This window comes from Pezoporus flaviventris, unplaced genomic scaffold (assembly GCF_033815535.1).
Source record: "Pezoporus flaviventris isolate CSIRO_AGI_PZ_B2104156 unplaced genomic scaffold, CSIRO_AGI_Pfla_v1 ptg000063l, whole genome shotgun sequence".
Taxonomy (NCBI): Eukaryota; Metazoa; Chordata; class Aves; order Psittaciformes; family Psittacidae; genus Pezoporus; species Pezoporus flaviventris.
In genome coordinates this window covers 8,377,014-8,401,642 of record NW_026892611.1, presented here as the reverse complement: position 1 = coordinate 8,401,642, position 24,629 = coordinate 8,377,014, and the positions used below count along the sequence as shown (strand labels likewise).

Below are 24,629 nucleotides of genomic sequence, written 5' to 3'. Positions count from 1 at the left end.
CCAGGTACCGGTGCTGGCGTAGCTGCTGGTACCTATCCCCTCGGTGCAAGTGTGGACACCCAGCACAGGGCCAGAGCCCCCCCTGGCTCCCCACAGCAGCTCATTTGGAATGAAATGACCCCCAAAGGATGGAGCAGCACAGCCCAGAGCTGACCCATGGAGCAGACAGCATCTGCCCCCTTCAAAGAGAAGCACAACCAGAGCTATTTAACAAAGTCCTTTCTTCCATGGGATTCCATTCACGTCTCCCTATTTTTTGTCCTTTCCATGAGATAATACTCATTGTATCACCACAGAGAGCTACCTGGAAACACCTGGGCTAGGGCAAATCCCTCTCTGCATTCCTTTGCTGCTGGACCAGGTAGGAGGGAGACAGTGGTTTAGGAGGTGGAAACCATTGCTTAAGCATTACAGCTGTTGTTAGCTGGGCAAAGGGCAAGGAGGATGAGGAACACTCCTTGGAAGAAGGGAAGGATTTAGGTCGGTTCAGACAGGCTGAGCTTTAAACTTCTCCTGGGACAGAGGAGGAACAGCAGCAGCGAGCCCTGAGCTCATGCATCCTGCACATCCCTGCTCCTCCTTTCTCCAGCCCTACCCCTGCAGGTCATGAGAATTAGAGATTCCACATCATTCCTACCCAAAAACGGCTTGGAAGAAGCAACGTGGTGCCACCAACCACGGCCACAGCCTGGTGCAAGCCTCGGCTCCCAGTGACAGCCCTACTGAAGGGCTCCGGTGCCAAGCCCCATCTCCCCCAGCACCGTTCCTCCTCCCGCTCTGCCCCACCAGCGCGGTGATGCCTGACATTTACCGAGGTCCTTCTGGCCCCGTTCCTGTGTGCCGCTGCTTGTCCTCCCCGGTGTCACCACGGGTAAACCCGGCCGCACGCAGACCTTTAGCAAATATGCCCTTACGCGCCGCAATCCGATCCGTGGGTCAGCAGGAGCCAGCGATGAGAGCAGCTCCCGCTTTAGGGCCCACGGATTCCCTACAGCCTTGCCCTATGGAATGATCTTGGACTGGTATTTTTAACGTGTCACATGCCCGCTGAGGTGGGAATTATGCAATTCCCCCCGCGCTGCTGCGGCGGCGGCGGCGAAGGCTTCTGCTCTTTAGCTCATGTGAATGGCACTCAGGGGTTGCCTTGCGGCAGCTGATAAACACGGGGATGAAACAGGCAAAAAATGTCCCAGGGGCTGACCCTGCGCCATGGCAGACACAGACACAAGAACCAAATAAGGTCCTTCGCTGCTGCGGGAGGTTCCCATCCCCTGTTCAAACACCCATCAATAGAACAGGCTCAGCCAGCACGGAAAGGCAGCAGCTCCGGGGGGATCCAGGGCAGGCAGCGCACGGAGTGGGCGTTCAATCCCAGCCCCTGTTATTGTCACTTGGGCAGCTATAGGCAAAGCCTGAGGCCATGGTAGCCCAGCTCCCGCCAAGGAAGTGATTGCCGTTGTGAGCTCTCCAGGTGGGAAACCCCCAGGAACGTGCAGGGATGAAACCCTGAGGGACATGGCACAAGCAGAGCAGGTTCCAGCAAAGCCTGGCCCCTTCCCAGCCTCCTCCTGGCGGTACTGGGATTGGTTTGGGTTGGGCTGGTTTCTGCCCACGGGAGTGGGAAGCCGAGCAGCAATCTCTGCTGGCCACAAGAAATCCAGGGTGGTGGGAATGAGCGCAGGTATGAATCGTTTTCCAGGCTCTAACTGCAGGGATTTGTTGCAGAAGGCCCCGATTTAACCACTTGCTGCCTGGTCAGGCAGGAGCATCAAGGACTTGTCTGCTGGAGCATCACGCTGCTGGCAGTGAGCATCAAAGGGGTTTGCAGTAGCTCTTTCATGGGGGGGAATGGGACATCTTTGGTGCCATTATTCTGGCATCAGAGATGTCAGACACCCTCCAGCAGAGTTAGAAACTGGCAGAGAGGCTGGGTACCTGCTCCTAGAGATAACACTGAACCCTTTTCCACCCCTAATAGTTCCAGTTGTATCACTTCCATGCAAGGTGCATGTGGGTAACGTGCAGTTTCCCCACTGATCCTGCACACACAGGGTAATGGTCTGTGCTTGGGGTGTGACTGTCAGTGTGAACCCACACAGACAGCCAGGCAGACACTCACCCGACCAGGGTAGCTCTGCAGGAACTTGATCTTCTCATAGAGCTTGATGTTGTCAGCTCTCAGGTTGTCCAGCTCGCTCTGCAGGGCATGCACCGTGTGCTGCATCATGCGGTTCTCCTGCATGGGGGGAGCAAGGGGGCCGTCAGCAGCGAGGCCAGGGCTGGTTTGGTGCATCCAGCCGGGTTCAGTCCCCACTCAGTGATTAAAGTCCTCAGGCTTTGAATTAAAATTGCTCCCAAATTGTCCCATCTGCTCCCAAACAGGGCCCCCAGTCCTGAACCATTGACAAACCTGATCCCTCCGTGGATGAAGAAGGGCAGCAAAGGTGGCTGTGGGTGGCTGAGATGCAAAGCCAACCTGCTGGCTCTGGAGAGGTTGTTTTGAGCTGAACTTCAATTTGTGGAGCTGTTGGGTTTTTACCCCACACCACGTTCCCTGTGTGCCTTTTATCCTGCACCCCCAAATGCTGTGCCAGGCGGCCAAGCACACGTGCAAGGTGACACGGATTTGGAGCTGCCCTTGAATTGGAGCATCACCAACGGGCTGGTGGAGGCTTTGGATCGTTCTCTTGCTTGCAGGGTGCTGATCCTAAACTCCCTGCAGGTCACTAAAGCAGCCAGCCCCAGACCACGGTCCTGCAGCCCCGCTGCCACCCTCCGCACCCAACGTACCCCCTCCAGCTCCTGGTTCCGGGCCCGGAAGCGTTCCCTCTGGCTGGAGATGATGGAGAGGAGCGAGTCCACCTGCCCCTCGGGGAGTGCAGTGCCAGGGGACGGCGGGTGGCCTGCGGACAACGCTTGCCATGAGAGGTGACCCAGCAGATGCCCACCGTCCACCCCGGGCTGTGCTCGAGGTCCTCCCTCTGACACCCAGGCGCTGTTCCGGAGGGCACCGTGTGTAGGTGATGCCCAGCACCCCGTTTCTGTCCTGGCGCTTTGCTGTTACAGCACGGCCTAGTTCTGATGGTTTGGTTTTCATTGTTAGGGGACTTATCCTGGGAATGGACAGGTTCACTCCCCAGGGAAGACCCATTGTATTTGGTACAACCCCTGGCTGCCTTCCCATGACCCCCATCCCGCCTGTCCCTCCCCTGTACCTTCTGTAGCCCTAACAAGAGACCCAGTGCCACAAACAGCCCCTCCATCACTTTCTCTTCTCTCCCACATCCCTCCTTGCGAAACAGTCACCCCCATTTGTGCCTTCTCCTCTTTCAGCCAGCCCAGCAGGGCAGGGGCTGCTCACCTGCAGCATCACCAGCTTGCTGTGCCCCATTCAGTGGGTGCCCCACATGCCTGCCCCCCACAGCAGGGCTCTGCAGGTGTCAGGGGCCTGTGGCCATCCCTCCTGGCTCTGTCTTCCCAGCAAGGGGAGGAGGCATCTGTGGCCAAGGAGAACTATGTCCCTGAGGCCGTGACTCAATGGCTGCACAGAGGAGCTATTCATTGAGCAGGATGGGTGGCTGCAGGTTGTTTGGGGCTGTTGCTGTGATATTGGTTATCACCTCAAAAGACTTTCAAAACAAAAAGAAAACAACAACAACGACAAAAAGAGAGTAAAAAGGGAAGGAAATGGGTTTCTTCCAGAGTGTTGCTATTTGTTTGATTCATTTTCCCCTGCAGATCTTGGTGCAGGAGCCAATGTAAAGGAAATGTTTATCTCAATGGCTCTGGAAGGGGTTTGGTGTGGAAAGAGCAGGAGCCAAAGCACAGGGTGTTTGGTTCAACCTGGGGGCTTGGCAGGTGCCCACTGCAGCGCTTCAGGAGCAGCCGGAGGAGAGGCAAACCATGGATAACCCATCAGTGGTGCCAGTGAAGGACACGCTGAGAGGGCAACGTCTGTGCCTGCTCAGGAGCATCCTCTCGCCAGCATCCCCAGGGGTGACCACCCTGCCCACAGCACCCACGTGGTCTCCACCAGCACCCAGAGCTCTCACCATAGAACAGCGCCGTGGCCTCCTTGATGGGCTCAGGAATCTTCTCCAGGCCGGGCTCCGCCGCTCCCTGCGCAGCACAAGCAGAGGGGATGAAGCGTTTCCCACCCACCCGAAGGTGCTTGGTCAAAGCAAACCCCTCCTGGGTCCTGCAACCACCCTGGCACCCACAGCCCTGTGGGAAGCATTGGTGCCAGGCAGGCACCCTGCAAGGACCAAGGCTGAGACAACACAGGCTGGTGTTCAACCCTGTGATCCCATCCTTTGTCCTGGAAGGAGAAGGGCTGGACAGTCCCTGGATGCCACTACTGCCAACCCTTCCCGTGCCAGCACCACCCCCATGGCATGGGCATGATGCAATCTGCTGGGTAAGTCACGAGGGAGAAAGAAAAAGGAGGAGAAAAAGCAAGTAAATAGAAGGTGATGAAACCACCCCTGTGCCTGCTGCTGAGCCCTCCACCAGTGATAGCCAGCCCTTGGGGCCACTTTGAGAGGTCCCTGCCCACTGCTGGAGCCCAGCACCGTGGGTCCGGGTTACCTCTGCATCCGGGCGATGCACGGCGGACAGGGCTTGGATGGTGCTGAGGTCGTGCTCCAGCTTGGCGATGAGCTCCTTCTGGCCTCCCAGTGTGGACACAGCCTCCGTCAGCTGGATCTGCAGCTCCGCACAGCGCACTGGAAGACAGAGCCGGGGCCATCACCCAGGGGTGGCCCAAACACCTGGGTTTTGCCAAGCGGGCACTGAAAAGCTGAGAAACCCCAACCTGGGGCACCAAAACCAAGCAACAGCCCCATTTCCCCATTTTCTCCTTGTTTCTAGGGGAGACCCCACCAGCAACCCCTGCTCTGCTCCACGCAAAGGGGACCAGGGGTGCAGCCCACCTTGGTGATGCCCCAGCGCCATCCCTATCAGGACCATTGCTGCATCCCAATGTCATTGGCAAAGCAAGCAGGCAGCTGCTTGCATTGTGCGACTGCTTCACACGCATCAGCAAGATACAGTTGGTGCCCCAGGGGTACCCCGCAGCATCCTGGGCAGAGTGGGGAGACCTGGGGAGGAATGAGGGGAACTGAGCCCATGAACTGGCCCTGGCTCTGCTCTGAAGAGCAAAAACGTGATGGAGGTGGCTGTGAGCAGCACATCCCAGGCTATGGGCACTGGTACAGGCAGATACGGGGGCGATGGTTGCTGCAGGGGGGGGGAGACGTGTCCCAGGAGGGGCTCAGGTGGGACTGATCCTGCCCCAGGCGCTGTGTGCGGCCGTGCAGCCCCCAGCGTCCCGCTCAGCCCATTTAGAACAAACAAGCCCTTTTTCCAGTTGCCCCCCCCAGTCAAACCCACGCCCTAAACCACAACAGGCGCTGGCTGGAATGCTGCAGGAGCAAAAGCCTCTCCTTCCCCTCGTATAACCCCGGCCCAGATGTGAAGCAACAGCGGGATGCGTCAGGGCCAGAGCACACAGCACAGGACCAGCACCGCGGGGCAAGCGCCTCGCTCCGTTTGCAAACCCATCCCGAAACACAGAGCATCAGCGAGCAGGAGCCCTGTCCCGCAGCAGAAATCCACTTGCTTCACCTCCCTTGCTGCCAGCAGTGTCTGAGCCTGGCTGGAAAACCTGCCCATAGGAAGGCTCAGCCCCTGCGCTGTGCACCGCCAGCCTCTCCGCTGCAGGGATGCAGGATACATCCCTCTGAGCCTGGATTTCCAGGTGGGTGAAAGCTCAGGTCCCGGCTGTTCCAGTCCCTCCCTGATAATTCCCATTGTAATTATTCCCTTAAATTCCAGACGGCTGGAAGGCAAAACCATCCTCATTCATCGGCAGCCAGGGAGCAGGAGGTGCAAAGGCTGCCTGGGAAGCAGGGGGAGAAGCGAGGGCAGCCTCTTGCACCCGCAGGGCCTCTCCTCTACCCTCTCTCAAGGCTTCAGACAAGAGGTGCGGAGCGAGTGCAGCTCGATTCCAGCTCTCCCAGTCCTGCCAGGCTGGGAGCTGCCCCATGCACCCCAACCCGATGTGTATGGGGGTCCTAGCATGGGGCTCAGCGCCCTGCAGAGCCCGGCCGGCCTCAGAACGCCAGCAGTGGGGGGCTCAGATGAAGTCCTGCCCAAAGGCGATGCTGCTTCCCCCCAGAGCGGTGCGGATATCCCCCTTTTTGTCATCCATGCAATTCCTGTGTGACTCGGAAGGGAGCCGGCCTGCCTGCAGGGAAGGGCAGACACACGCTTCAGACACAAGGCACGGATTTAGGGTTTTTCCCCCTGAATATTTGCATTTCTAGGCCCCAGAGAAAAGGCCGAGGAAGAGGCAGGCGCGGCTGTGATGAAGGCGCAGCCCCACTGGAGGTCAGTGTTTCTCAAGAAATGGGGAATCGCTGCCTGCTCCCGGAGCTTGGGTGGCCCGATGCTAAATATCTGCATTAACACGACTTGGAAAGCAGAAAACCTCTTCCCTACGGTTAATTATTTAATTGGCTGTCTCCTTAAATTGCATTAAAATGTAATTGGGAAGCTATTACCCGCCAAACGTGGGCTGTGGGGCCCAATTCTGCACAAGGCAGCCCTGATCATCGTGCAAAGGGCCCGATGCTGTGCTCAGCTGGGAGCAGAGCAGAGGCTGGCTGGGGCAGGACACGTTCCCTGCCTCCCATCCTGCCCCAGAATCCTCTGCAGAGCTGAGCTTTGGCATCCTGGATCCCGGCTCCTGAGTTTCTCTCTTCGAGCTCTTTTGCTTTTGAGCTACAGGGACCGAGATTTTCAGTTTGCTCAGGAAGACAAAGAAAGGGGCACCAAAGAAACACATCTCCAGGTTCTAACGAAGGCTGCATCCCTCCTGGCCTTGGGTTTCACCGCCTCACCATCTGAGCGTCTACAAACAGAGAAGACCAGACCCACGTCTGACACTGGAGCGACCAAACCGCATGGAACTTCTCTCTCATGTCCCCCTCAGTGCCCCTGCACAGTTGGTTCCTGGTGGCTCTTCCTTTAATCATAACTTCCTTCCTCAAAGGGGCAGTGGCCACCCGCGAGCTCCTCACTGCCCTGCCAGCGACTCCTCACCTCTGGCAGCAGGGGACGGCTCTGCTGGCAATGCAGGTCAGCTCCAGCATTGAGAGCCAGCAAAAGAACCTCTGCCTTTGTGTGCTCCAAGCGGCTGTGCTGGAAAGCCCTTGCTCTGACCCCTCAGATGTGCAAAGACCTCAAAAGCTGCAGAAGGAGGAGGGGTTCTGCACAAGACAATGGGACAAAGACGGTGAAGCGCTGAGGAAACGGGGATTTTAAACCACGTATCTTTAGCCTCAGGCTCTGTCATCCCTGACTTCGGAGGCCATGGGCCTGACACTGCCATCACCTTATGAAGGAGTGCGGCAATTGGGCAACCAAACGAGGGCAGAGTCACCTGCCCTGCCTTGGCACAGGCAGCTCTGGATTTGACTTGTCTGATGCACAGAAAACAAGGAGCTGGGACTGGGCTATTGCTGAAAAGGGCCTTCCACTGCCTTGGGAGTCCTTTGGAAGGTGGCAGAGCAGATGGACTATAGAGCTGTGCATGGGCTCTTGTGATGTCCTCTAAACCGAGCATAAAGGATTGAGCTGAGCCTCACGCTGTCCCTGTGGATAGCCCCGTGGACAGCTCGGAAGCTGCAAGGTAAAACCCTGGCAGTGAATAGCGAGGGAAACAAGTCCTGGAGCCCCAGGCTCCTCGGGGGGCACCGAGCCCAGCAGACGCAGCGGCTGCGAGACAGCGAGCCCGGTGCTGTCATGGAGCAACAGCAACTTTGACTCCTGTAACAAGCCCCAGCAATTGGACTCCCTTGGCAAATCATCCAAAATAAACAGCATCTGTTTTCACAGATGGAGAAAATTAAGACGCACAAGCAACTTGGTTTGAAGTTATAAGGCCAGACATAAATAAATGAGAGGCAATCTTTCCATAAGGTGGTGGCTTGATTACTGAGGATACAGACAGATGAATAAATCACCTTGGGGTGAGATAGGCTGTAACTTGCTACACATCAATGAGACAGGAGTAACTGCTCATGTGCATCCTCTGAGCCCCAAGGAAATGAGAGGCAAGTGGTATTGCTGAGGGGAGCTGCCAGGTAGGAGCACACACACACAGGGGCATTTACTGCAAATTAGCTGATGCTCTGCAAGTTCACACCCTGATTTGCCTTATGGTAACTTTTTAATCTCCCTCCATTACTGTCTGGCCTCCCTGAATTTACATAACTGTAAAGAAATAAGAAAAGAGAGGTGATGTGGCATGCTTTGTAAAACTACCCTCTCAGAAGTCAACTGAAGTGCATTGAAACCCACTACTTCAAAGGGTTTAAGCTACTTCATTGACTGGAAGGAAGATGATGGCAAGATAACTAAATCTTGGAGTATCTTGACATGAAGGCTGAGAAACCCAGGCACAAAGCTGGAGACTTACTCAACACAAACACTGTTTGAGCGTGCCAGGATGAGGAGTGGGAGCCAAAGCTCCGGGAGCTGGGTCTGCCATGGGCCCTTTGATGGTTCCAGCTCTTTCACCTTTCCCCATATTGGGCTACTCCTGTTAACATCTGGGTTGCTGTGGACATTACTTAGGAGTTGAAACTGTCGTTCTTCCCTGTGCCGAAATGAGCGCTGGGGCTTTCTGACACCTCTCTGCCATGAATGTTTTCAAGCCCACAAAGTCTTACCTCCAGTTCTACCCGATGAGCTCCCAGGTTTATACATAAACTAAGGCACGACTGCAGGCTCTTGAAATACTTGGCATTTAGTTTTTAAGGAAGTCTGGAAAAGACAGTACTGTGATTGCCCCCAGTCCTGCTCCCCGTCCAGGAGAATCAAAGGGAGATGACTTGCCTCTGCGCTTTCTAGCTGAAGGGATGAGGGGGACAGGCTCTAGGCTGCAGATTCAATCCTGGATCAACCAGATGATTTGCTCTGTCCTCTTTTTACTCTATGAATACACCAAGGAAGAAAGATCAGAGCCAAAACGCTTCCCGCAACAGGAAGGTTGTCAAAGGCCTTTCAGTGTTGTACAGCTCAATGGTTCTAGTTCTGTCTTGACCTTTTCACAGTGTGGGACAGCATTTCTGCATGGGCCAGACTTGTGTGGGAGTCACTCAATCTTAGCTTTATGCAAAGCCTTTTCCTTGGGGCCACCATTGCTGTGAGCTGTCATAAGCTGAGAAACAGGACAAGGCAGCAGGGAATGATTGGATGTTTCTTTTCTACAAGGCATCAGAGCCCTGTCTCAATCCCAGCAGAGTCCTCTGAGGTGCAAATCTCTTCAGAAGTAAAGACTGAAGAGCAGGTTGTAGCACAAAAGCCCAGCTGAGGGGCACCTCACCTCCTATGAAAAATCACCATCACATGAAGGGAATATATTCTGCCAAGAATCCCCAAAAGTGAATAAGGATACTGGGGATGAAGTGTTCCAGAGATCAGCCTCCAACTTTGCTTATGGGTAGCAATCAGGCTGTGCTTGTTTATCACCTCTGTACCTGCCATGAGGTTATTCTTTGACCAGACCTTCTACAGGGTTTCTAAAAGGGCAAAAAAAGAAAGCAGATGATGAAAAGGGAAGGACAACACCTTTGAAAGCCATTTGCAACTCCTAGCACCCTAGTTAAGTCTTTAGCCACAGTTACCAGCCCTAGAAAAGCTCCAAGAATGAAGTGGTGAGGCTGCTCTGCAGGTATAGAGGCTCTAAGAGAAGACATCAAGAACCTTAAGGGATGCATGCAGACGTGCAGTCCTAGACAGCAAGGGCTGGGACTGGCAGCAGTGAAGGCAGCAGGAACAATCCTCCTCATTTTTACTTGGCTGTGATGCCAAAAAAGATAAGAAAAAATAGGCACAGTAGAAACCAGATCACATCCACCGACCTGAGGACAAAACTGGAGACTTCATCTGCCCAAGTGGCACTGGGTTGGGAGCACAGGGAAAAGCCCTCTCACCCTAAGCTGCCACACTCATTACAGCACATGAGCATCCTCTCTGAGTCCCCTGTAGCCCTTTTCATCAGTGCCCCGAGATAACACCAGTGAAAGCGGCTTTGGGGATGAGCAAAACAAGCTACAAACTGCAGGGAGATGAGTGCTGGGTGAGCAGCTCCCTACCCAGCTCTCTGCGTTCCTCTGCCAGCACAAGAGGTGCAGGCAAGATTTCTGCTCCCTCCCCTCCTTTTCCCCCTTTCTTTTCCCTTTTGGAGGGCTTGCTGGGAAGGGAAGGTTTGAAGGATTCCTCCTTCCCTTTCCCTCCTGGCTCAGCCACTCCAAAATAAACAGCCCCCAGCAAAGAATCACAGCGCTGCTTAATAAATTCACCCTGTAACGACAGAGATTTCATAGAAGAAGGGATTATTTCCAAGGATACGAAGATAATTACATGGGTAACTAGTAAGAGTTCAAGAGAACAGTTTGAATTTTCTTATCAGTTTCCCATAGCTTGGAGCAAGAAGAAAATAAAACGCTCTACTGTAATCAAATCCTGTTCTCTGAAGCCCTCTCTTGGCAAGCGCACAATTTCTTCACCACTTAACCCAGAAATACTTAGAAGAAAATGATTGCATTTCGAAATGGAAAGAAGTAGGACCCACAAGCACCACCTCAGCTGCTCGTGGGCTGTTCTCACCTGGTGGGAACATGATGCCATGTGAAAAAATAGCCCTCTTCCCACTGAAAGACAAATTACCTCTTGCTGACTGCCTCTTACTACATGGCCAGTACCAGTGGCACTGAGGTGCTCACAGGGGACTTACTTATTCCTGCACCTAAGGACACCATAAACAAGGATTTGTCCCATTAACTCAGCAAATGCCTGTAGTATTTCCTACATAAAACCTCTCCCTTGCTACGGCATCTAACTCCAGAAGCAGCTTTTTACCAGCAGGACAGTGGGGCCATACAGCTGTGCCCAGTGCTGACCAGTAAGGGGCTGTGGGAACACACAGCATGCACTTCTGAGAAGGAGATTTTCAGCACCTTCTGAAGGGCTGTCAATGAAGCTATCATGGAAGTGCCAACTACATTCATGGCAGACCGTATGTATCTGCTCCTGACTTCTGAGATGCATCCTTGGGGCTTCACTTGCCTTCCTAGTTTTCCAAAAATAAACTTTTGGAGATTACTGTTTTTATCCTGGATGCATGCTTCTGAGCTACAATGAACCCTCTCCAGCTTCTGCTGTATCAGGTCTGTGCCTTCACAAGTATAATGCAGCTTTTGCTTACAACCACGTGTGTGCTTTTAGTAGTTCAGAGTCGAGCCGATACCACCATACCTAAAGAAAAGTGCAGGTTATAAATACACAAATTAATCAACTTGAGTCATGGCACTTTGGAAGTGTAGCTGTTTAGTATCAAGATTAAAATGATTAGGGTCAAGTTATACAAGATAATACCATTTATAGCAACCAACAGTTTGACCAGTGGTTAAAAAAGTAGGGGAAGAAGAAAAGGTGTTAAACCCCGAACATTTGTATCAACTGGAACAACCTGTCACAGACATTTCAAAAGCAGAAAACAGACATGTAGAAAGAAATAAAGGCATTAAAAACCCTATTCAACAGGACCAGAGCCCACAAGGAGGCACACAACACAAGAATTTGCAGCTTGGTAGGAAAGATATGATATGTACTGCAGGAGATGATGTAAATAAGTATAAATGGCCCCAAATCAACTTCAATTCACAATTAAAACACAGACATGAGCACACCAGGTAAAACAGCAGCACACAGGCAAGTGCACACATACACACACACACACATGCTCTATCTGAATCCCAAAGTATTCAAGCTAGAGATTTATTCTACTAGTTTTTAAAAGATAATTCCTGATAAACTGATTACAACAACTGTTCCTCACCACATTTCAAACTCAAGGCTCTGTAAAGATTGAGCACATTTATAGGAACAACTTATCATAAGGCACTAGAGTTTATAGGAAGTATCTGTAAAAATAGAGAGACAAATACATGGGAAAATTCTTTTACCCTTTCAGTTTTGAATCTAAAGCATTTCTAACCTCAGACAATGTCTTGAATCTCTTAAGATCAGCTAATACATGGTTATGGTGCTTAGAGCAATCCCCCTTGCAGTCTCAGACCCCAAATCCATCTGTTTCGTCTATGAAGGCAGGTGCCCACCTCCCACTGACTGCAGCAGGAACCGTCACACTTGAATTCCACTGGGAAAAGGATAGTGTGGAAATGCAACACTTCAGCATTTAAGGTATTGAAAACATTTCCCTCCTCCCCCTGGAAACTGATACACAGAAAGCAAATTTTCCTCCCCTGGAGAAACACAAATCCCCACCAACCCCCCCCTGCATCCCCTGCGCCTCACCGAACCAGAACCACCAATGTAAATGTTTGCTGCTTGGGACTCAGGTCTCACCTTAATAAAGACAGCCCACGCGGAATTGTGTTTGTATAAAAGATATTTACTTCAATTATCACACCTAGGGTGCTAGTGAATAATAATAATAATACATCGTGTGAGTTTCATACAGTGATATTGCTTCTCCATATCATATAGGGACCGTTGTACAGTGCTGAGAACAAACATTATATGGCTAACCAAACAAAGACAGAAGAAACAATGCCATTCTGCTGACGGAGGGAGCGCTGCCCTGCTACTGCCAGCCATATAAACTCTTACTTTCTTTATGTTTAAACAAATACCAAGAAATAAAATGTTACAAAAGATGAGTCACAGCAACACAACGTGGGCTTCTCAAAGCTACTTGTACAAAAAAAAAAAAAACCCAAAAAAAAAACCAACAAAAAAAAGACTTTTTTTTTTTTTTTTCCTTTTTGGTCAATTGGGTCTTTGTGAGGATTTTTTTTTCTTTTTTTCCTTTTTTCCTCCTTTTTTCAACCTGTGATTTGTGACTATAACAAACGAGCTCTAAAAACACCTAAGACTTAGTGCGTTACAGGGAAAAAAAAAAGTAGAAAATACTGCTAAAAATGTAAGACACCACAAATACACTGGGGGGTGGGGGGGGAACTGAGCTTATTATTAAAAATAAAAAACCAAGAAAAAAAAAGAAAAGGTTCTCAGGAAAAAGTACACCACTTTCTGTTTGAGTTCATCTTGTGCTGTGTTAGTAGTCGGGGCATTTCCAAGGACTGCCCATTCTCATGGCAAGTAGTTATTGCACAAATGCAAAGAGTTAATTTCTTTTTCATTAAAAAAAGAAAAAACAGAACAAAATAATAAATGAAAAGGGACATAAGGGAAACAATTAGAAAGAAAAGAACATCCCCCTCCCTCCCCCCCCTCCACAGCCAGCCTCCATCTGCTTTGGAATTATCGTCCAGGTTCGTACAGCGACAATCTCGCAGCATTCCCAGCGAGTGCTGCTTTCCCAAAAGGAAGGGCAGAAAACGCTTTTCAACACAGAAATGCATAGAGGGTTCTGACAGGAACAACCTTTTTGTGTCGCAGAGGTTATCCAATGATTACCAGAGGGCTTTTGTTTTGTGTGTCTCTCTCTCCCTTTGACTCTCCCAGACTACGCCAGAAGGAAAGAACCTCGCGTGGGACATTCATCGGATGGTTTTTAGTGGGACCCCCTCGAAAGGCAAAGTGCAAATTTGCTTCCAGATCTTCAGAAGTGGTGATTGATGTGCCCTGCAACTAGCTCAGCACCGCCTGTCTTTGCCCACCGTAGGGTTGTACTGCGGGGCTGAGTGGGTCGGTGCTACCAGAGGCCCTTTGCATCATCCCTCGTGCAGACACACGCTCCCCCTGCCATGAGCAGGGGCAATTTTGAGCACAAGAGGTTTTAGTTTGGCTTAATGCAGCTCTTTCTCTTGCTCACTTGCCAAGGGTGACCTAGCCAGGGAGAGCCTGTCTGAACGTGTTCTGACACTGCAACAAAACTAACCACCTCCTCCGTGACCGAGATCAATTCACAACGTGTATTTCCAGAGTTCACACCAGGAAAAGCTGCTGCTGCACAAGGTGATTTTTGTCTTTTTTCCTTGACCAACTTTGAGTGAGAAGAAAATCAGCTCTGAATTCAGAAATTCAAACATATGCCAACAAAGATGAACATCACAGGAAACCAGTCTCTCATTTTAAATTAACACTCTCGAGTAAATCACTATGTACTTTGACAAAGGGGCACTGCATCTTCATGACATTCTCAGTAGAGGCTCTAGGAGGCTAAGGGTATTTTCTCTCTCTGTATATTTTACGTCTCTTCTCTCACAACTGAGGCTTCTTATTCTCAGTCCTAAATTATTTTAAAACTATTTAAATAATATTATTTATTAGGCATTTCGATAAAAATACTTTAAAAAAAGAAAATGATTGCTCTAGAAAACACAACAGGGGCACCATGATATGGATACTACGACGAGCCAACACCTCCCGCTCCATCGCTAGGACAGCCCAGACCTTCTCCAACGTCCATTTAGGGGATATGTATACTCCTGCTGTGTTTGTATCAAACAAAAACAAACTTCAAAAAAACAACTGTTAAAATTAATCTCATAAATAGGACATATTAGATTGTTTTCCTAATTACAAACCACCTTTATATACTTCACCTTATGATGCTGTAGAGAGAGCAAGCTTGGAAAATAACATACAAGCGCTGGTAAGGGCTGAGGATGCCAGTGGGTGAAAGCCTGTTCTTAACAAAACCAAATGAAGACTGGAATGACTTTATAGTGCCTCACCACTCAGAGACCACGAGGCTCTGGGCATGGAAACGAAGACAGGGTGTATCACTAACGGCACAAGAGGACACGGTCACAGTTAGCAATGGCTGAAGTCCACAAGTGTTTCCTGAATGCTGACAGACCGATGAGTACGCTGGGTGAGACTGAGCCTTACGAGCACACTGTGGGTGATGGTGGACTTTCTAACCCGAGACCCCACCGTGCTGCTGGAGCCAACCCAGACGGATATGTACTTTGTTCTTCCCCAGGAACCTGAATTCTCCTAAACTAGAGCTTGGGCTCGCCTGCGTTTGGCAGCCGGGATACGAACCTCCAAACGCACAGCGAGAACTGCTATTGCACAAAGACTTCACACAGTGTTTGAAGTGCTCATCAGCAATGGGGCAACTCGTGTCGGGCCACTGAAACGCTCCTTGATGGGTGCTTGCTTCACCCCCCCCCCCCCCCAATGAAAAGTGGCTGTGAAAGCTGCAATCTAGATCACTGTGCTTTAGATTATTCTCCACAAAGAGATTCGGAATTAAGGCACATAGCTTTCCAAGTAGAGAAAGTTTGTTAAATAGGAAAGTTAGGTCAGTAGCAAAACCTAAAAAACTGAATGGGAAATGGGGTAACATACAGGTGTTTGGTGACTTGCCTACTGAATGAAAATAAAGGCATTTCGAGCTAAACCAAAACCTCTCCCACACAGGAAAAAAAGAACTGATCCACGATCTCCATCTCTCTAGAGGAGACGAGAAGGAAATGGAAGCCCTGATCAAGGAAAAAGAAAAGTACGATACAGATGTGGCCTTGCTTATTCCCCACACAAACCCATTACAAACTAGATGCTCAAGTACTTCCCATGTAGCCTGTACTAGCATCCAGAGGTAACTAGGTACTTTGGAAACACTTTTAAAGCTAGTAATAATTTACCCACATATAAATAATACATCAAAATAGCACTAAGGGTCTAATGTAAGCTAACAAAAGCTAGAGAAGTCTGACTGAAAGACCGATTGTAGGAAAGTTACTTGGAGATAAGATTGTACTTCAGAGCAAGTCAAGTGCCAAGTTTGAGTTTGATTTCTCGTCTTGGAAACACAGATGTTCGCCTCCTGAGAGGAGCTGCATAACACAGATTTCTATTTCATTCCTAAGAATACTTGAATTTTCAGCTTAGGGAGAGCAAGAATGAATTGCTGCTTTAAGTCACTACTTGGCTTATTACTGATCAGCTGTTTTGGTGATTGTTTTAAATATGTCTTTCCTGTTCAACTGCACATAGATAGGGGAGAGTGTATTTTACATGCACAAGTATCTAGCATATTGACTTCTTGGAGGGCGCATCAAAGCAAAACCTCCAGACCAGCTGTTACAGGATACTGCAGTCAAGGTTTGGCCCTTCCTTTCAAATGGCTTGGCTTTTGCACTTCTCAGACCCTTGGAATTATTTTGGTGTATTCTGAATGTGATCTTCCCCCTCCTCTTTAGCTAAAGCCACGTAGCTCACACAATCCAATCTCTCAGATGGATAATTCCCTCTTTACATCACGGAACTTATCTGACAAGTGGGAAAATGGCATCCTCTAGAAATCAAAATACATATTGGTTTTAAGCCCTCACTCACCTACACCCCAGATGATTTCATGAATTTGGCTGTAGCAATTCTACTGCACCATTAAGGGCAAGCACGCAAATACCACATACACAGAGGGGCTTTTCCATACTGGAATCCTGTACATACACATATTTAACAACTCCTACAAATGCATATTAATTACCCGCATAGACAGAAGAGGACAACGCAACTTAACGCCGCTATTCTTGTTGCCAGTAGAGAGGTTGCGCTGTTAGAGAACACTACCACAGAATTACACAGTAACCATGCAAAACCAGGTATGTCACCGTAACAGCAGGAAATTCCTGGCATGACTCTCCATTTCCAAGGATCTTTGGATGAAGAGTGTACCACAGAGTACAAATAACCTCTAAACTTCAAACAAAATGTGAAAGACACGATGTCATGGGGGCTTCAGGCATCTATTTTTGCTGCACCGTTTCTTGCACCGTTTCATTAGGGTGGAGAAATCAGTCAATCTCTGCATTTGGCTGTTTCAAAATGTAAGGAAACTGAAATGATACAATGAAACCAACGGTTATAAGACATCTATAGAACTGTGGCAAAAATCTACTGAACTCACTGTGAGTAAAGCAAGCTTGAAAAATGGCCGCAATTGTCCTTCACAGAAGAGCTGGGCAAGGAAAAATACAATAATCTGATCAATTTCTTAAAAGGAGACATTTCCTTTTAATGCCAGAACATGCTTGGGAATAGCAGTGAAAATCAAAGCCAGGGAATCAGGCCTCCAACCAGCCCTTGCTGGTACCAGAGGATGCTGGTGAGAAGGCTCACTATTAAAGTTCAGCGAATGACCTTCTTCAACTGCAAAATGACCTTACAACTAATAAGTTATCTTACATATGCCACACAACTTGGCTGGGGAGGGGGGGGGGGGAGTCATCCCTGAGGAGATGGCACCACTTACATACCTGCTTTTAAGGCTTTTTGAAACTTAAGTGCACAGGCTTAACGCTAACCTTCTCCAAAAGGATAAATTTCACCTTCAGAGCATGAAACTTTTAATCTTTGCATATTAATAGGGTAGGGCATAGTACATGACCTGGTCATGTAGGACAAACCAGTCCCTAGGCATAGCATACAGGACTTTTCTTGCTATAAAGTTCATTATTAACTCTATTTTGTACATGGCATAGTCAATATATCTCATAAAAGAGATGGGAAGGAAAGAACAAATTGGGGAAATAATGCTTCTAAATTTCGGAGCTCAGATACATACATGAAGGAGACAGGGGCTGCTACATCACTATTCAAACTAAGAAGGTTAAGGTGAAGAGAAATTGAGACCTCTTGCTTTCCACGCCAGTGATTCTCCTTGCAAATAAAAAACATTCAGCAAGATTTTAAACTGCTGGGGAAAGAAGTGTTTGGTTTCTACAGAATTTTAAATTCCAGATTTATTTATTTTTTTAAGAAGTTGATTGTATATGCAACACAAAGGAAGAAAATCCTGATGCTCAAACAGTGGGGCAGCAGAAAGTGCCAGGGGAAAGCAGCAGGTCAACACAGGAGTGAACTGAGAACTGCTCTGCAGCCATTTTATCTGTGTGTTAAATGTAGGAGTACGAAGCTATAAGCAGCTTGTCTCATCAGGGCCAAAACTGCCACTCACTCACGGGAAAGATGTGATTTGGTTTTAGTGGATGCTAATATCCAGCCCCCACCTAAGATCCAACTTTTCCTCTCCACCTCGCATGTTTCTGATAGTCTTCTTCAAGAATTGCTCACAGCTCAGCCACACACAGTGGCTGTAAGACAGAGAATACGTGAGGATATGTACACTGGGGGAAGAAGAAAGAAGAGAGAAGTTAAGAAACCTGCTTGTTAGGAAGAGACACAAACGAAGCAAAAATAGTGCCCTCCATCTGCATGGTAAAAATGTCACCACTTTACTTCTGGCTGGCCACAAATGCCAAGTTTACTGATCTCTTTGCAACCTTGCTAAAGGCACCGGTCCAGATTACTTTGAGACTTCAGTTTAAATTTGAGTGCAAAGAAGTGTCTATAACCATTACTTTGTGTACTCTCTTAATTTATATATGGATATATGGTCAAAATGCTGTGGTTTTTTTTTTCCCTACCCTGCCCTGCTTTTGTCAGGAGCATTTTTATTTCATATGATTGTTAAGAATACCAGAAATTACTAATTTTAAGATGGAAAATGACTGACTTGTGCTGGCAGCTGTTCTAGTAGGGGACTGCAATCACTGTTAGCGGTTTCCATTATTTCCTGACATTATTTTGTCAGATTTCCTTCAATCCTATTTCCTATGAATTTATCAACTTTGGAGTCTGAATTACCACCAGAATGCCACACTTCTCTAACGTCCTATTTCTTCCATTAAAGCACTGAAAACCAGCAACTTTTAAGTAACTGGATCAGAGAATATTGCATAGAATTCCGTCATGTTCGTGAGCCCCTTTCTCTACACCATTCCCTTATGAACAAGTTAAAAATAATGCAAAGATCTTTCACCTAATGAGAAAGGCACATAAACTGCTTTTTCTTTTTAGCCATAAGATAGATCTTTTCCTATCACAGCAAGGAGTTTATTACTGAAGGACTCACTAATGCATGATACAGGCAGAGTGCACTGGTATAGGTTCCTTTAAAGAGTGGCTCTGTTTATAGGCATTTTACACATGAATAAATAAAATTGTCAAACTCTATGTCATCAACAGCAATTGTTATTAAATGCATTTCTGCCATTACACGTGCAAATTCTGTTGGCTGAAATTTGTATCCTTAAAAATGGAAGCATATTGACAATCCCATTCTACGGCCCCTCTGCCAAGGGATACTCTTCCCTTGCTTTTAGCAAACATAGTACTACACTTTCTTTTCTTCCCTAACCATCCAGAGAGAAAAAAATTGACAATATTAACTGCAGTATAAAGGTATTTCTGTTAAAATAGCCCGGGCCCTTCATCCACAGCTGAGTAAGAGCATAGAACTCGAAACGGAAAGAGAAAATAAAATTGCTTCCAGAGAACATCAGGAAAAACCAGACTCTGGCATAGCTGATCTTCTGAAAACTGCCTGTGCTTTTATCCATCAGGAAAAGAAATGTTGTCGGGAGGGCTCTGCTGCCATGCTCTGTGCCCTACAAAACGCTTGCCCCGTGAGGTGAGCCCCACATCACACGCGCCTGGAACACCTTATTTCCCGTGTAAGCAGTGAAAGAAGAGGGTAAAAAGCCACCGTGCTACTCTTTGGCATTCCTTCTCCTCCAACTTTTTATCCTTTTAATTAAAACACAAAATTATTCTAATACACATTTTCCTAAAAGCATTACTTCAAACGCTGCACTTGATGAGAAATACAGGTAAAACCTTTCAGTGTTCAGTCTCTAAACTGGGGAGGTCTCTGCCCGTTTGGAAAGCCAGTGGTACCTCACCTCCAACAAGAGAATCTCAGCAGTAGTTCAAGCTAATCCATTTTACTTCCCACTGAAACAGAAAAGCAGCTGTGACCTTGGCTAAAAGCCGGGAACAAACAGCTGGGAACATCACTTCAACCCTATGAGCTTGAATGGAGGGCGCTTGTCTGCCCCTGCCCTTAAATAAGGTGGTCACAAAGGAACCCAAAATGACCCCCCGCAGGATGGGCCAGGTCACCCCAATAGCATCTCAGCAGGCTAATCCACATTCAACGCAGATCATTAAATATGAAACAACAAAAGGAGCTAAGCCATTAATAAAGTGCCAAAAATATAGGAAATACTGACAGCATTTTATTTGATTAATTTTGTAATAGAGACCAATGACAACCCTTGGCAGGATGGAGTGACTTCTGACTTATGAATGCTGTCTTTATCCAGCAAAATTACATGACTCAAATGTAATAATGGAGCTTAGAATTAACAGTTAGTGTTATAAAAGAAAGAGTTCCTCTAGGGCAAGCTACAGATATGCTTTTTAAAAATCATTACAGCATTAAAAACTGGGCAGACGCTAAAGAATCCTACAGAATTAGTGGAAACCTGAAAAGCAAAACAAAAATAAACAGAAAAAATCCAGAAGATCTAAGTTTCAAGGCACTTACGTATTGCTTATTAAGAAGAGAGATTGACCTTAAAAGTGCTGCATTTGCGTTCAACCTACGAATACAGTTCTGCCGTCGTATAATGCAGCAAGAGCTCTCAGTAAGCATCATGGAATGCAATCATATAGACACAGGCACAAGAACAGTTTGGGGAATATTAATTTAAAGAACAAAAATAAATCTTCAAACAGAAAAAAACCCTATGGAGAAAGCAGAGAGTCACCACTTGACTGCATCAAGCACCTGGATCTCAAATCAGCAGACAAGGACAGTAGAAAAAGACTGGCAAGCGTATTGCCTATAAAAAAAACCCAACCTGAACCAAACAACAACAACAACGAGAAATTACAAAGAACTTAAGAAAATATTTGTGTCTTCCAGTGAGAAGTTCTGCTTCTTGCCTGGAGACACATCTTGTTATGACTTGTATTAAGGTATGTGTATTTTTACTAGGACGTGCATTTATCGATGGAGCTGTGCTTTGTAAGTCAAACCAGGGCACTGTACACATACAGAGAGGTAACATTTTGCTTCACCATGTTATTTCCCTCGCTGGCTGTTCCCGTGGACTAACTGCACTCCGGATCAGAAGCCGTAACCGCTTCCAGCACGTGCTGTCACATACTGGGGTCTGTTATTACAAATCGCCTCCTCACCTCATCACACAAAGGGGCAGTTGCTCTCTCTGTTTCTCAATTTTAGGTTTGCATCACAAGTCCCCAGTTACCCAAGGAGGTATCCTGAAACAGCTAGCAGTAAAAATAGGAAATAAATCCCTGCCTTTCAGCCTCCTAGAGCCTTCTTTCCTTAATCATGAAAAGGACTGATTTTAGTGTACTGATTCTTAATTTGTGAAAACTTGCGCTAAGTGCTGCTGTTGCATGTTAAGAGACTGTAAATGAAATACGTAAGTTCTAAAACATCATGCAAGAAATGTGGTTTCACATCTTACAGTCAAAAATCCTACTTATGAATTAATACAAGCACACTGAGGTGTAATATTGGGAACATACCTTTAAAGTCGGAACTCCTCTCCCCATCCCTCCCTCCCCCAAAATCAGAAAAGTAATATTAATTAAAATTAAGAAGTAATGAATGCACCATTAAAGTGTCATCAAAAAGATGCTGACCTAAGACAAAAGTTCAATGATACACAATACGGTCAAAAAGTCTTCAATCAATAATATACAGTATGACAACTACATCTTGTAAATTATACCCAATACTGCCGGCAGTCTATCCCTCTAAAGAATATTTGCCCCCTTTCATCCCTTCCTAACAATCAGATAATAAAATACAGCACCTATAAATAAGCAAAAAAAAAAAAAAATTATATATATATATATATTTATATATATATATATTCCGAAATCATCTATTGTTAGTTTTAAAGATATGGCAATAAAGGAGTCTAAATTAGCAAACTTGTAGAAGCCATAACTGATAAAACAGCTTATTGAAAAAAGGTGGCAGTAATGCACTCTATGTGTGCACAAGTACGTAAGAAAATACACAGACGTATAAAATTGCACGCACACACTCACGCACACACATCCTTCCACACACCTCTATGCTCACGCATATACATATAGACAACAGGAGGAGTTAGAGACAAGTTAGAATTTGATTTGTACTTTGATCAGCCCTAACCTGTGCATAAGATAATGGAAAAAAGGCTGTGTTTCTGCAGGGCAGAATGGTCTAGACTGGGACTCGAGAGCACAAAGGTTTTGGTTTGGAGTTTGGGCTGTTTCCATCCCGGTAAGAGCCCGTCTGGTCATTGCCATGTACTCTTAATCCACGCAAAAATAAGCTTCCCACAACTAAAACGTATTTAAAATCAGTGCTTGTGGTGGGAAGAGAGTCAGTAAATGGCCACCAACAGCAGGAAAAGGTCTCTATCTGAGGCAGCTCCAGTCCCCTCTTAGTGGTGTGTGTGACAGCAATCGTACAGGTGAACTATGTTTTAATCGATTCCAGGTAAGCTGAATGTTTCGGGATAGGGGATACGTCCCGAAGGAGCAGGCTGAAATGTTACTGGCCAACGTTTTTTGAGCGCTCTGTCTTTACGGAAAGGAAATCCTGTACACTACGAACCAAGTGAAATGATCAAGTACATGCTGTTTCTAAGTTGTCTCCTAAACCTCCTAGATATGAGGTCTGATCAGCGTGCTCTGTGGTTAGAGGTTAAAAAGCAGATTATAAAATACCTAGATTCAGATTTTATTTTTTTTTGTCCTGATTTGGCCTAAAATGGAGTGTATTAAACAAATTCTGGTCTGCAAAAGACCAGAATCAGTTAAAGCTATGAAACAATGTGCACTACGTGTCAATATTCTATTTCACTTACAAGAAAACACTAAGTCAGCTACCACAAATTAAGATATTTTCCTGATGTGACTTTTTGACTTTTTCTGGGTTTTTTTGTTAAAAAATAGGTGGAGTAAATGTGTTTTTTTTTTTCTTATTTTCTTTTTTTAATTCAAAGTTTCAAACAAGATTTTCTTTTCCTTTTTCTTGAAAATACGTAGGAATCCAAACTAGTGTGTTTAGAGTCGCTTGACTGTGCAATCTCTTAGTGGCAACTGAACAGCTACAAAAAACTTTTTTATTTTTTCTTTTTTTTTTTTTCTGCAAAATCTCCCCTTTTTCTTTTTTTTCTTTTTTCCTGGTTTAAGAAGATAATAGTGTATTATCGCTCTGGCGCCATTAGATGGCAGATAAAAAGCCCCCTTTTAATATGTGGGTTTGATTTTTTCTTTCGTCTTTTTTTTACTGTTTTTTCTTTTTTCTCTCTCTTTTTTTTTAAAGCCCACACCAAAGAGGAGGGCACAAGGCAAAGCTGTATGAGTTATTCCAGAAACTGTGGAAATCACTTTAGGGCAATAATAAAAACACTTCAGGGTACAAAAAAGCTTGACTACACATTTCAGTTTTCTTCCTCGAAAACAACAAACATAAATTGGGCTTAACGCTCCTTTTTTTGTTTTCTATATGCACCTTGGCCTATGGCGTTTTTGCCCTGTGGCCCGCAGGGCGGTTAAGTGCGCAACACAATAAAACCAGTAGAGGTCCAGTTTCACTTCCCAGCTCTCCAGAGTTGGGCAAGGTTTAATCTCAAAACTCCCACTCGACCGCCTCTTCCCGACTCGCGGCTTTCTCCAAGCGGTGGATGATGTTGTTCAAGTTTGCCGCTTTCTTTTTCCTCAAGGAGCTGTCTCGCGTGTTCCTGGAGCTCGCCGCCTCCGAGAAGCCGAACAAGCTCTGAAGAGAGTTGGCTTTCTGCGAGCCTGCGGCCGGTGTCGAGCTCGTACTTGGCACACTGGAGATTTTCTCTGAACTTTCTTTTGACTTGTAGGAGCTCTCCCCTGTAAGGACTGAGGTGGAGGCAGCTGAGGTAGAGGCATCCCCTTCCGTGGCAGAGTTTGGCAGTGTCTCCAGAGCTTCTCCCGGGCGCTGCGATGCCGGCGGAGAGCTCTGGCGTGGTGCTCTGAGCCTGCCCTCGTCGTCGGTGTCCTCCAGGCTCTCCGCCTGGAACGGCTCCGCTTTCTCCGAAGACCTGGCGCCTTGCAGTGCCTCTTCCCCCGCTTCGAAAGCCGACTCCGCTGGCCCTCCCTGAGACTTTGTGGTTGCATTGCTGTACTCATCCGCCTCCGGGCCACTGGGCTTTCCTTCAGGCGGGCCTTCTGCGTCCACGCCGTCGCAGCTGTCTCCCTCGGAGCTGTGAGCGGCCCTGCTGCTTCTGGCGGAAGGAGAGTCGCTCGACCCAGCCTGGCTCTGGCTCCCAGCTTGGATCTCCTCGATGAACAGCTCCCGGCGGATGCGAGACCTAGGAGACAGTGGAGAGGGGTGGTCAGTGGGCTGGGGGTCACCACCACTGAAATGCCCAGGCACCGTTTTGCCTAGGCTACAGGCACTAAGGTGGAAGCACTCACAGCCTAAACCCAAAGGACTGACTTAAAAGGCATTTGGAAGAGTGTGAAATACTATTAAGATGCTTTGAAGTTCATTTTCACTGGCCACGTCTGCTGTGAAGAAGGACACTGGGTCCTCCATGGCATGGTGGGAGGGCAGCAGCCACAAACAGGATTTTGAGCAGATTAAGGCATTTTTGGTAACTTCTGCAGTGCCCAGTGTTGAGACTGACCTTCTAACTTCAACCAGGGTGTCGTTATCTGTTGTAAATGTGACGCTGATGACCGTCCCTTCTAGGAACCACAACAGG

General features: G+C 47.5%; 1 protein-coding gene across 9 annotated transcripts in view; it reads right to left on the bottom strand.

Moving 5' to 3' along the window:
* CUX1 (cut like homeobox 1) overlaps positions 1–24,629 on the bottom strand; it is a 269,185-nt gene that overhangs the window by 5,480 nt on the left and 239,076 nt on the right. For 8 of the 9 annotated variants that reach the window (XM_061470425.1, XM_061470426.1, XM_061470428.1 and 5 more), the window contains one exon: positions 20,058–24,233. In XM_061470425.1, the coding sequence (XP_061326409.1) occupies positions 23,522–24,233 (712 nt within the window). In that variant the 3' untranslated portion in view covers positions 20,058–23,521. Of the gene's footprint in view, positions 1–2,119; positions 2,237–2,790; positions 2,904–4,052; positions 4,120–4,587; positions 4,725–20,057; positions 24,234–24,629 lie in introns of those variants that run through there. The other variant, XM_061470433.1, reaches the window with a different exon arrangement.